Here is a 12,532-nt window from a genome sequence, read left to right as displayed (position 1 = left end):
CATTTATTAGCTTATCTTCTAAAGAAAAATATGGGTGCAGGGTGCGGGTGGGGACGATGGGAAGGGGAGAAACTGAAGCAAGTTGAGTCTAAACCTTTTCTCTAAAACCATTTGCCAGTTCTGAACCTAGACATTTGATTCTGGCAACTGATCAAATTTCCACAAATATTAGGTTCTCCTACAAACACCAAGCAGGAGTCTTGTGCTTCCTCAATACATGGGAAGCCCTCCAATCAATCCTTGCAAAGAGACAATAGTGATCTGCTTTTGTGGGTCCCTTTCCTTAACTAAGTTTCACCTTTGGCAGCCGTATGCTTCTCCCAACCTTTTATGGTCTGGCAGAACATGGGATAAAGGGGTAGGGTCTCTGTCAGGATCAGAACAAGTCAGTGTGTTGCATCACTGGAGTGTGGCACAACACGAACATTTAAGCCTTGGCATGTGCTACAAATTATCTTCCTATATTCTTAAAAACGTAATGTGTTGTCACACGCTGCAGTTCACTTCGCTTGCCAACAGCCAGTCATATCAACATGAGGAAGGGCAGGTAGGCCCAAGCAAGCTGTTTAACAGAGAGAGGCCCTTCACCTAGCGGTGTAGCAAACTATTGTGCAAAGTGCTTCCTATTCCTTAAAAAGGGTGTGGGACAATAGGGGAGGGGCTTGGGTCAAGCTGGAGAGGAATAGGCAAAGGGGTGGATAAGGTATAAAAGGAGGAGGTTGGTAAGGTGTGGGGGGAAGGGAAATGGGGTAGGAAGGGTTGGTGAGCAGAGCAAGCAGAGGTGGCAGCCTCTCATTAATACTGGTATTTTGCAACCACAGTATTTCAACCATGCAAGAGGGAGAGATGTCTCTAGTTCCAGTGAGACAGATAAGAAAGGACACTGACATGATCCTTATTTGGCTGCAACTCATTTCTTAAAATATGTCAGGCTAGCTTCCTGTGATGAGGCAATAGCCTGGGTGATCAGCCATTAAGGGAAACAAAGGGGAGAGGCTTTGTGTGAGATGGCAAATGGGTGACCCACTCCCCCAGCTTAGTTAGTTAGAAGTTGAACCCAGAGTTTGGAGCTGAGAGTGCAGAGAGGTGGCCTAGAGTAAAGCAGCAAACTGTTTGAATCCAAGGCTGTGGCTATTGAAGAAACAAGACCCTTTTGGGGTGTTGATGCTGTGAACTGCTCTATTATAGGCTCAGGTTGTATATATGTATAAATAAATCATATATCCTAAAAACATCATAGTTGCCGCCGTGCCTCATTTCCAAAAGGAAACATGAACCCTGGGTAAGCACCTGGAACCTCACACCACTCAGAGATTGGGCTGGCATATAGCAATACTTTACCATTTCAACATGGAGGTTGGTTATCCTTGACCATTTGAAGCACCAAAACAACACCATGACTTGTGCTGCTGCAACAAGCCCATGTATGTGATCCCATCAGCTGTTTGTTATAAGTGCAGGCTGTTAGATTCATTCTTCTCCCCAAAATGTGAAATACCTGTCTAAAGCTTCTGCTACAAGAGGAGTGAGAACTACATCCACAGTTCCTTTTATTTCCACAATAGCTGTTGTTCGTGTCTGGGAAACTGGGTGATCGAGCGTCCATTCTTCCGTTATTGTTTCATCATCTGTATTATCAAGGATTTTCTTATCCAAGGGAGTATACGGGTTACTAAACAAACGAAAGTACAAATTATTAGTTTTTAAAGAAAATATGCAGCTGCTTTCTATTGTTACTTGATACAGCAGAATTTATTAGAAGCATTTATTTGGCTAACCCTCTTTTCAAGATACAACTATCTTGCAGTGCTAAGAGCACAAGGTGAGAGAGTTTAATAAGCTGTCTAATTTGAAGAATGGCAGGTGTTCACACAAGGCCAATTCAATCACAAAGATAGGAATCCCAGTAAGACTGCAGCATTGGCACATTTATTTGTTGGGTGTTTTCTCAAATGACTAGCTTAACCTAACCTCAAAAACATATTTTTGGTTCATAATTCAGTGATTCGTAAATAAGGATGTAGTTTATGCTGTCAGTTCAGGACATTAAAGGCATAATTGCTTTAGCCAATTAGCAAGTGTCTTTAGTCACAATATAAATCAGAGATTACTAGTACCCACGGGGCACATATACTTCTTTTGTCTCCTTCAGTATTTCCTAGAAGACTCAGCCCAATATGACTAATGAAATGTACTACAAAGCATTACACGGACATTCAAAGGGGAAAAGATGCTAGGGAAGAAATGTGGGTTATCTAAAGAGAGCTTGCAAGCTTTATGCTTCAAAGAAATCCGAGTACAATCTCAACAGTGTCAGCATTTAACAGCTTCTACATGCTGAGCTGTACATGACTGCATGCATTATGGAAAGGAAACTGCAAGTGACTAGTATGCATGAGATTATCAACAGCTCCAATGACTGAAATTTGTTTTGAAAGCAGCATGCCTTGATTCATCATCATAAACAAGCTACACTGAATGGGAAATTTTTAATCGGGAACAAACGTAAGGAAAATGACACATAAGACTCTCACATTTACACAGTCTGGCACCACTTATCAAGCCTGTGCATGCTTTTTATCTGTCAGATGGTAGAATGTTTCACAATCATTTCCATAATCCCCTGAAAAGCCATTTGTGCTTAGAGCAGATAGCCAATGGGGAGGTACACTTTGCTTTTTAGTCTAACAGCATCAAATTGCAAAGATATTTCAAAGCAAGCAGAATTTTAACACACGGATCATTGGAAAGGAACAGGAAAGACGTCTATGTCTGATTGAGTCCCATACTTTGTGAGATTCTGGAAAGCAGAAGCATGTTTAATGATGCCCTGGTCTTATAAATCAGTATAGTCATTACTGCAAAATGGGGAAATTGTTCAAACTGGGGAAGACTCAAAGGAAAAGAATTATTTCCCATACAGTGGTACCTCGGGTTAAGAACTTAATTCATTCTGGAGGTCCGTTCTTATCCTGAAACTGTTCTTAACCTGAAGCACCACTTTAGCTAATGGGGCCTCCTGCTGCCGCTGCGCTGCCGCCACACGATTTCTGTTCTCATCCTGAAGCAAAATTCTTAACCCAAGGTACTATTTCTGGGTTAGCAGAGTCTGTAACCTGAAGCATCTGTAAATTGAAGTGTCTGTAACCCAAGGTACCACTGTGTCAGCCTTTTTTTATGATTCCCTTCTTATATGCTTCAAGCAGCATGGAAGCTGCTTGGGTGGTGTGCAAATCCATGGTGTGAATGGGAATATGACACATTAAGCATCTCACTCAGATGGAGGGTGGCAACTGGGTGGGAAAGATTCAGCCCTGTTGACATGGTCATGGTTTTTACATATACCCTTTTGTAGTGTAGTTCCAATAGAAGCAGCTCCCACCGTCTTTCAAGTGCACAGGAAGGGTACTTGACTTTTACAATATAACAAACATATTGCAATTTGTTACTCACTGAGATGTTGATCCTGTAAACTGCATACCTCGGTCCAGGAGAGCATTCGCTGTGAGACCCTGCTTAACAATCTAGAAGAGAAAATTTCTTATTACTTCTGTTCTAAGGGTTTTAACCTTACAACCCATATAGGAGTTTAACATGCAATATCCTATTTGTATTTCCCCTATCACTATGAAATGTGTACATTTGACTTTACAGTTGAATTTACAGCTTAAATCTGCACTGATGATACAGATTTGTTAAAAAAAACACACACCAAGAGCACCACATAATGCCACGTTATACTTTTAAAAACATTGCTTGAAAGCAACACAAGGGGTCAGTGTGTCTGGCTGTTAACCAGGAGGTTGGTTGGTTCGAGCCCACCAAGGTACAGTTGTGGGCAGGATTCCTGCACTGCAGGGGTCTGAACTAGATGATGCTTGGGGTAACTTCCAACTATACAATTCTATGATTCTAACAAGAGGCATAAGTCCTAAGTGTTCAATGGATCGATACTTTGTAAAGATGTTACACAAAACCAGATATTTAACAGATACAAAATGCCCTGACTGAACCTTGAAATAGAAACCCAATCAGAGCACGTCTTCATGAAAATCAGTCTCATGAACACTTTGAAGAGATTTACAACAGAATATTGCAGCTCTTGTTTACTGATTCACAATTCAAACAAATTGCATGTATGGCTGTGAAGAACTGAAGTGAATTGTTTTTTTGGTAAAGCAGGTATGCTAACCATTTAACAGACTCCTATGTGATTATGTATCTAACCCTAACTCATTCCCATTTCCCAAGTTACAACTTTAATTCCAACACACTTATCCATGATAATTATTTTATATAACTTTAGCACATCATTTCAAAGTTCACTATAACAAAAATTCACTAACACTATGCACTCTCCATGCATTTTTTACAACCCAATCAAGTGCTTGCTTTCTTTTCCTTTAAATTGATTTCAAATTCACTGTGCTATTTTTTACCTTAAAGGTTGGGACAGAAAGCTGTTCAAAAGATGAGGAACTTTCCTCACTGGTTGGAGTGTCAAGATCTAAAGGGCGATGTAAGGATGATTTAGAGGTTCTTTTGTTTGTTGGATGTTTGACTGACCAGTTAACCACTTGGTACTGGGTAAGGTAACTTTGGTAGCAGTTCATGACAGGCTGCTGGGAAGTAATTTGCTCATTCTCTGGAGCCTTCTCAGCTTCTATGACATATAAATGCTCTACAAGTTCATCCTCTACTCCCAAAGCAGAAACAAATGACGCTTGGGAGGGATGAGTTTTTATTGGTATGACCTTTGGATCGTGACTAGTTTCTCCATGCAATGTAGTAGTCAAGGGTCCTTCTACACTGTGATAGATTGAACCTCTCCCATAATCAATTTGCTTGGCTTGCTTTCTCTTCTTTTTTCTCCCAGGATACGTTCCTGGACCCTCGTCGCTGCTTATGGGTTCAAAGTCCTCAGCTGCTGAAAAGTAGGCTTCGCTATCAGCCATTGACATGCTGGAGTCCATGGAGCGATACTGATGAAATGAATTTGAGTCTGCAGAAGGGGTATATGGGAATGAACCAAAGCTTCTCCTTTGCTTTGGAGAGTCTAAGACATTTTCATCACTGCGGGAGACATCACTGCTGAACTGCACACCAGCTGGAACAGGTTGCTTATCTCCATAGAAGGCTGCAGTAAGACTTTTGGTACTTCCAAGTCGAGTAGAACATACTGATGCTTGCCGTTTCAAAGGAGATCTAAGAGGAGATTGTCCAACAGGTCTCTCTTGGAGGTTAGGAGATACAGGACTACTTTCCGAACCTTCTGCTGCAGAACTAGAAGGGGGAGAAAACATTCTTCTCAATAATGATACACATGTTCTCTATAAGAAACTTTCCAGTTGAACAGTGGAATATGAATGATTTGAATAAATAAATTTGCATATAATCCATAATCATGGGATTCATGAAAGATTGCAATAAATGATTAAACAAAGGCCACAATTCCACAAACTGTGGCACCTGCTAAAGTCCCAATTTATTTTCAATGTATCTTCTGTATACAGTATATAATGGACTGGACAGTAGCCACTATATATAATCCATACACAGTATAAGCTAATGGTTCCTCTCTCCTGCCCTTCACTCCTCCAGTGCTCTACATAGCAAGGAAGCAACAAGTCTAGACTTGATGGGTAGCATCAAAATCAGCCATTTTGTCAGCACTAGGATTCCAACCTGCGCCAAATAACTTTACCCCTCCTCTCCTTGTCCTCCCCAAATCTGCTCTGGAGTGTTGGGGAGAAATCAGAATAGATATAGGGAGCACTCATAGGGGGGATGAATGCTGCCCACAAGGAAATCTTTGCACTGCTGGAACAAGTTAGTTGGGTACTATCTGTTGCTAGCATTGCCACAGGTGTTTTTATGTTCTATAGCCAAAGCTTTTGTTGTGTAGTAAATGAACATTGAGAAGCAGCATATTCACCTTCCATGGGCATCTTCTCTTTTTGCACCTGCCAAGAACTCCTTTTGCCCCAAGTGGTCTTCAACAGCAGAAGAAGGGCTTTCTCTATCACCTGCAAGCAAGGGGAGTGCAGCGCTAGAACTACTATTCTCTTCTGAAGAGGAGGAAGAACTATGAGATCGTAGCGGTACTTGTAAATTCAGGTGCTGAGATTTTCTTTCTTCTATTCCCACAGTTCGGCATTCCCAATCTTTCCTTTTAATGCCATTTGCCTTGCCTAAGAACAAAGCAAGAAAATATTATATACAAAACAGTCAATAATAAAGGTATCAGCACTTTCCCTTTGTTCTTGGTAAAAAGGATTTGAGGAGTAAGTACATATATGTTTTATTTGTAATTTTTGTAGAAATTGTAACAAGCTATCCATGAATCAACCCAGTTACCAATTTGGAATATTTTTTTACAGTACAACACATTATCATCTCCAATATTAGAAACTAGGCATACCAATTTAATTATATATGTAGCAATAATCATAACAACAACAGTATTTCAGTGACATCTCTTTATGTCACTTTCCCCTAAATAATGGCTATTTTATTTATGCCACTAGCTAGCTAGTGTTAAATGGGAAATTATTTACTATGATGCTAAATAATCTTCAAAATATATTAATATTTTGTCAAGTATATGCATTTGTAGAGACACACACACACTAATTACCATCCATAATTTTGGGAAGCTCTTTGGTAATAATCCATTCTCCAGGCTGTAGCAAAGATTGTCCATAAAACATATCTGATTCGGCACTTGTACTTGAAAAAGCAGAGCTACTTGAGGGTGTCAGCTCTTCAAGCTTGAAGAAGTCTAATCCTGAAACTGTGCCACCAAAAAACCTACAACCTCCAAGACAGCCACACTTGTTCTTACTTCTCTTATTCTTTGTATTATCATCTGGCCATAAAAACCATAACCTACAAAAGAAAAGGTAACATTTAAAAAAGAGGCATATTTTAATTCAATGGAATAATATGATTCCAAGTGTTACTAGCCCCCAAACCTCCACAGAAATTGAGGCTAATTATTTCACCCACTTAGCCAAACAAGCAAATTAATCTGCACAGATTAAGAAGGCTGGGTTGGATGTTTCTTAAAAGCAGACAGGTGCTTAAGGAAGCCAACTGTCACTAAAAATAATGGGAGCATGCCTCTAAAGCAGCGGTTCTCAACCTGTGGGTCCCCATATGTTGTTGGACTACAACTCCCATCATCCCTGAGCTCTGGCCTTGCTAGCTAAGGATGATGGGAGTTGTAGTCCAACAACATCTGGGGACCCACAGGTTGAGAACTGCTGCTCTAAAGACTTAGGCTATGGCATGGGGGTTGCAGCATAAAATTGAATTACCCCACTCCCCAAAAATCCTTGTCACTAACTCTCATGGTTTAGTACATCAGCTCCTAAACATGGAGCCCATTAAATCACAATGACAAAATTCTGCCTTAGTATATTTATTCTAGTTATTAGCAAAGTACTTACAGTGGTGCCTCGCAAGACGAAATTAATTCGTTCCGCAAGTCTCTTCGTCTTGCGGTTTTTTCGTCTTGCGATGCACGGTTTCCCATAGGAATGCATTGAAAATCAATTAATGCGTTCCTAGGGAAACCGCCTTCAGACCAGGTCCGGGGACAGTCTGTCCCCGGACCTCTTCTGAAGGCTGGGGGGGGGGACAAGGGCTTTTCTTCCCACCCCCAGCATTTTAAAAAACCCCGGGACAGCAGAGGACTTCTCCGCTGTCCGGGCGATCTTAAAATGCTGGCGGGCGGCATTTTAAAATCGCCCCAGACAGCGGAGGACTTCTCCGCTGTCCGGGGCGATTTAAAAGCCCCTGGGAAGGCAGGCAGGGGGGACAAAAACTTTTGCCCCCCGCCAGCCTTCAGAAGAGGTCCTGGACCTCTTCTGAAGGCGGGCGGGGGGGCGAAAGTCTTTGCTCCCCCCCGCCTGCCTTCAAAAGGTGTCCCCGCGGCGGCGGGAGGTGTCCCCTGCCCCCCGCCCGGCTTCGGAGCACCGGGAGAAGTGATCTCCCCGCAGCCCCTTGCTTCAAAAGACGTCCGGGGGCAGCGGGAAGCTCTTCCCACTGTCCCCGGACCTCTTTTGAAGCAAGGGGCGGTGGGGAGAAGCGGTCTCCCCGCAGCCCCTTGCTTCAAAAGAGAAGACCCGCTGTCCCCAGAGCAAGCTTCGTTTAGCGAAGCAAGCCCATAGGGAAATTCGTCTTGCGAGGCAACTCGAAAACGAAAAAACCTTTCGTTTTGCGAGTTTTTCGTCTCGCGAGGCGTTCGTCTTGCGGGGTACCACTGTATTAAGATTCATTCATGCAAAATCCTAAATATAAGCATTTCACTTGTGCATCATTCAATAGCCCATTAAGCATGGCCACATTTTCACTTTTAGACCCATATGACTACTTAAAGACATTTTTTCACCTGTAGCTTCTCTTACCTCTTAGTTCTGTTATCATGAGTTTCCAAAAAATGTCTCTGTGCTTCATGCTTAGAATGGTGATCTGCTGCTAAAGCAACATCAGCAGTGATAAGGCCCAAATTGACTGACCCTGCTTCTAGCCAATATGCTCTCCGCAGCACTGCAGGCTGAAGGCCAACTCGGCAACTGTTCACTTGCTCAATGTATTGTCGTAGCTGGACGTCTTGAATGGCAGCACTTACACCTTCACCAACAGACTGATTGTGGAGGTTACAATTGGCAAGGCGTACAGCACCCATCTAAAAGTTAAAGAGAGAAAAAATATCAGTAGGTAGCAGTAAAAAGTCTGCCTCTCCCCCCTACCCATGATAAATGAAATTAGGATGGCATTACCCATGTCCCTCCTTCCTCAAGCACCTCCTTCCCAAGCACATTATGTAATAGCAACAGCTTATTCTTTTAAAGAAGAGTGTAAAATAATGTTCTAGAATTACAGTACTACAGAAATGAAGGGTCATGAGATACGAAAAGAACACCTACCTTTATATTAGTGGCACAACCATGTTCTACAACGTATATATCTGCCCCATCTACTGCAAGTCGTGTCATAGTGTACTTTAATGCATCTGATGTTGGACAAGGGCCTGAGATGCAACTTATCTAAAGAATATTTGGAACAGAAAACACAATTATGCAAAGAAAAGAAAAGAAAAGAAAAGAAAAGAAAAGAAAAGGACATAATTACATATTCTCCTTGGTATCATTTAAAAGGCATGAGAACAGTGATTATTCTTCTGCAAACTGTGGAACATGCGAACAGGATTTCCACCTTCTAAACAGGAAAACTGGTGTCCTGGGGAGGGGGTGTCTTACTTTTCTGTATAATATATTAACTTTTTAAGAAATCCCTCTCTTCCATATTGCCATTTTGAATGCTGCAACTGCATTTCTGTTTTCCACAAAAAGGGGAGGCATGGATTTAAAGAATCTATTTCAGAAGCTTGCATCAATCTAGTTTATGAATTCCAATGTGTACAAAGTATTTCACCCATTTCATGAGCAAGTGGCAGCAATGGTGGTGGGGGAGGGGCTTCGCCGCAACTACTAATAAAGCTGGAAGGGCATTAACCTCCAAATGTTCACCTATTTCTTACATGACCAATTTATCTTACCAAAATATAGCTAAAAAATATCAGATTGTAGCTAGGTTTTACCTTAGCTTCACAGAAGCGGCGATCAATTCCATGCTGACATATGATTACAGATTTTGGCCTTTCCAGTTCAAACTCACGGCACGCCACATGAAACACAAATGTCTGTCCCCATTCGAGCAGGCACGCAAGCTGCAAAGAGGTAAGAACACGTTGACTACAATGAAACAGTCATTAAAATTGAAGGTTTTCATAACTATTTGAAAAATGGCCCAAGAAACTGAACTTTCATGGCTTCCGATCCTTGCAACTGATTCTACAAAATGAGCTCAAAATCTTGCCCTTATAATTATCGTTGTAATGACATACATCCTAGGTCTGCAAAAAGCGAAAGGGCAACATACAAGGTAGCTTTTGAATGCAAGCTGCCAGGTGTAGTCAACATTTATTACCAACTATTTGCTATAGAGTTTTAACTCACTTGTACAACAGACTTGTGCTTGTGTAAAGGTGGCTTCACCTACCGCTCCCCCCCCATAGCCCCCCTGCATTTCCCAAATATCTGATGCAGAGATTTGGGGGACTATCCACAACAGGTAGGATGGGGACAGGGGCTGCAACGAGGAGTAGGAGGAGGTGTGAAAGTCCCATCGCACCCTCTTTTTATAAATCACATTTGTTAGACTCCAGGTTTGTTTCTTTGTTTAAATCCTTCAACCAATAACTTCTACTCTTCATATTCACACTAAAGAAGCACACAGGAAAAACTGGAAAGGATCAACAAATGGAACATTAACATTGAAAAACACGCTGCTTGTTCAAAGCTGCTTAAGTTGCATGACAACCAACGTATTGATTCACATGTTAGTCGAAGTATTTGCCAAAATACACATACAAAATAACTGGACTTTTAATTTTAAAAAAGTAATTTCAGCTGGAAAAGAGGCCTATGGACTTTCCATTCTAATTTTATATACAGTGGTACCTCGGGTTACATATGCTTCAGGTTACATACGCTTCAGGTTACAGACTCCGCTAACCAAGAAATATTACCTCGGGTTAAGAATTTTACCTCAGGATGAGAACAGAAATCGTGCGCCAGCACCGCGGCGGCAGCAGGAGGCCCCATTAGCTAAAGTGGTGCTTCGGGTTAAGAACAGTTTCAGGTTAAGAACAGACCTCCGGAACGAATTAAGTACTTAACCCGAGGTACCACTGTACATAATATATTCAGTTATAACAAGCTTCTTATCCCTAGAGAGTATGAAGCAGCACTTTGTTGAGAAATCTTTTTAGTAAGCGTATTATTGTGAACAACTGTGCTGTTCTCACTGAAAATATATTCCACAGAAACTGAAGTGCTAAACATAACGGCTTCTCATGCAACATTTAACTACTTCATAAAAGGGGGGAGGGGGTGATGACGTTCATATAGAAAAAGTAATTCAACAGGCAAGTTCTCCACAAGCCTCTTTCTTCAAGTCTTTTTACAAGGTGTTTTCTCCTATGCAATCAGAACCTAAACTGCCATGAACAAATGAGAACCTCAACGTTATCTACAGTAGATTCCTGAAAAAAAGGAACACAATAGCTGACAGTGCTTTATCCACCTTTGTTAAATTTTACTAATGCAGTCAGATTTAAACAGATTAGCTTTTTAAAAAAATATTGTGTGGATCCAAGCCAAGTAAATTAAACCAAACAAAGGTGCATGTGGAAGCTATTTGAAATTCCTGATGCTTTTCTTCTTAAACTGTGGATAAACAAAGAGCTAAGTCTAACATTTTGAGGTTTAAAAAGCTGGATCAACATTTACAGTCCGTGTACTTCTCTTTCTTTCTTTTCCTTCTTTCTCTCTATCTAAAATTTCTCCCTTGATTACCATTTTGGAATTTCAATTCATTTTAGATAGAAACAATCATGTGAATATTCCCTTCAATATGTGGTGTTTCATAAAAACAGCAAGGAAGCCTAAAATTAGTGACCTAACTTATAGAATCATAACCTAGTTTAATAAAGCCAGGATATGCAAAAGTTTCAGGGACTCACATGCCACCCTTTCATGAGAGCAGGAAAACAAGCCAGAAAGCTGCACTCAACGAACACTTTCCATTACATGCAAACCATGAGTTTTGATGGTTTCCGAGCAAGCCAGGATTCATAAGCCAACTTTAAATAATGGCTTCATAGTCTGGCTTGTTTGAAAGCCATTAACCATAGTTTCCTAGATTGCATTAAATGGGAAGTTATGATTAACTGGGACTTCCTGACTTGCGTCTCTGCCCATGTGAAGAAAGGAGGTATAGGAGCTGTATATGGCTTAGTGTGTTTGGATCAGGCGCTTGGTTCATGCTAAGAAAACAGTGCACACATTCAAATCCAATGCTAAGTGGCATACCTGTGGAACTGTAAACTTTGGATGTCAGGCTCCCAGCTTGCACATCAATCAACCATGCATATTCTAAAGAGTCAGCTCCCAGAGGCAGCCCTTCTGCTGAAAACATAGCATGGGCCCTTAGCTGCAGACCTGAAAGGCTCATATGACCCTCACGAAGAACTTCATCCACACTGGGCCTCTGTGAAGAATAAAAGACTGGTCATGTGGGGGAGAAAGCCCACTAAAATAAGCCTGCTTTACCTGGCTATGGATTAATATTTTGCAGCTATGCAATAGTGTTGCTCTTCTTTTGAAATAGAAAAGCAAATGTTTATAGGTTCATCAGATGCATGTAAGCTATAATTTTGTCAAAATGCACAAATTAGATCAAGATGCTTATGACTCTTACTTATTTTGTTTATCTATAGTGAACGAAATAAACAGTTTAAAATAATTAATATGAGTTAAGGTTGCTGAAGCAACACATCTTTATGGGGGGGGGAGACATGGTTGTAATGAGCGACATCCAATAGTGTCATCCCTCATGCACAATGGACTTCCATTTGCAGAATTGGACTTCCTTTTCTTTCCACCTCCCTACAGCACCCAGT

At 41.2% G+C, this 12,532-nt stretch overlaps 1 protein-coding gene across 1 annotated transcript in view; it reads right to left on the bottom strand.

The window, feature by feature from the left end:
- BLTP1 (bridge-like lipid transfer protein family member 1) overlaps positions 1-12,532 on the bottom strand; it is a 101,139-nt gene that overhangs the window by 56,968 nt on the left and 31,639 nt on the right. The window contains 10 exon segments of the mRNA XM_082238478.1: positions 1,499-1,672; positions 3,454-3,524; positions 4,440-5,283; positions 5,936-6,191; positions 6,638-6,888; positions 8,412-8,692; positions 8,934-9,053; positions 9,608-9,736; positions 11,943-11,954; positions 11,956-12,120. Coding sequence (XP_082094604.1) covers positions 1,499-1,672; positions 3,454-3,524; positions 4,440-5,283; positions 5,936-6,191; positions 6,638-6,888; positions 8,412-8,692; positions 8,934-9,053; positions 9,608-9,736; positions 11,943-11,954; positions 11,956-12,120 — 2,303 coding nt within the window.

The sequence above is a fragment of the Podarcis vaucheri genome, assembly GCF_965113315.1.
Source record: "Podarcis vaucheri genome assembly, chromosome: 9".
NCBI classification, from domain to species: Eukaryota; Metazoa; Chordata; class Lepidosauria; order Squamata; family Lacertidae; genus Podarcis; species Podarcis vaucheri.
Note: the sequence above shows the minus strand (reverse complement) of the source record. Positions and strands in the feature narration are given on the sequence as shown.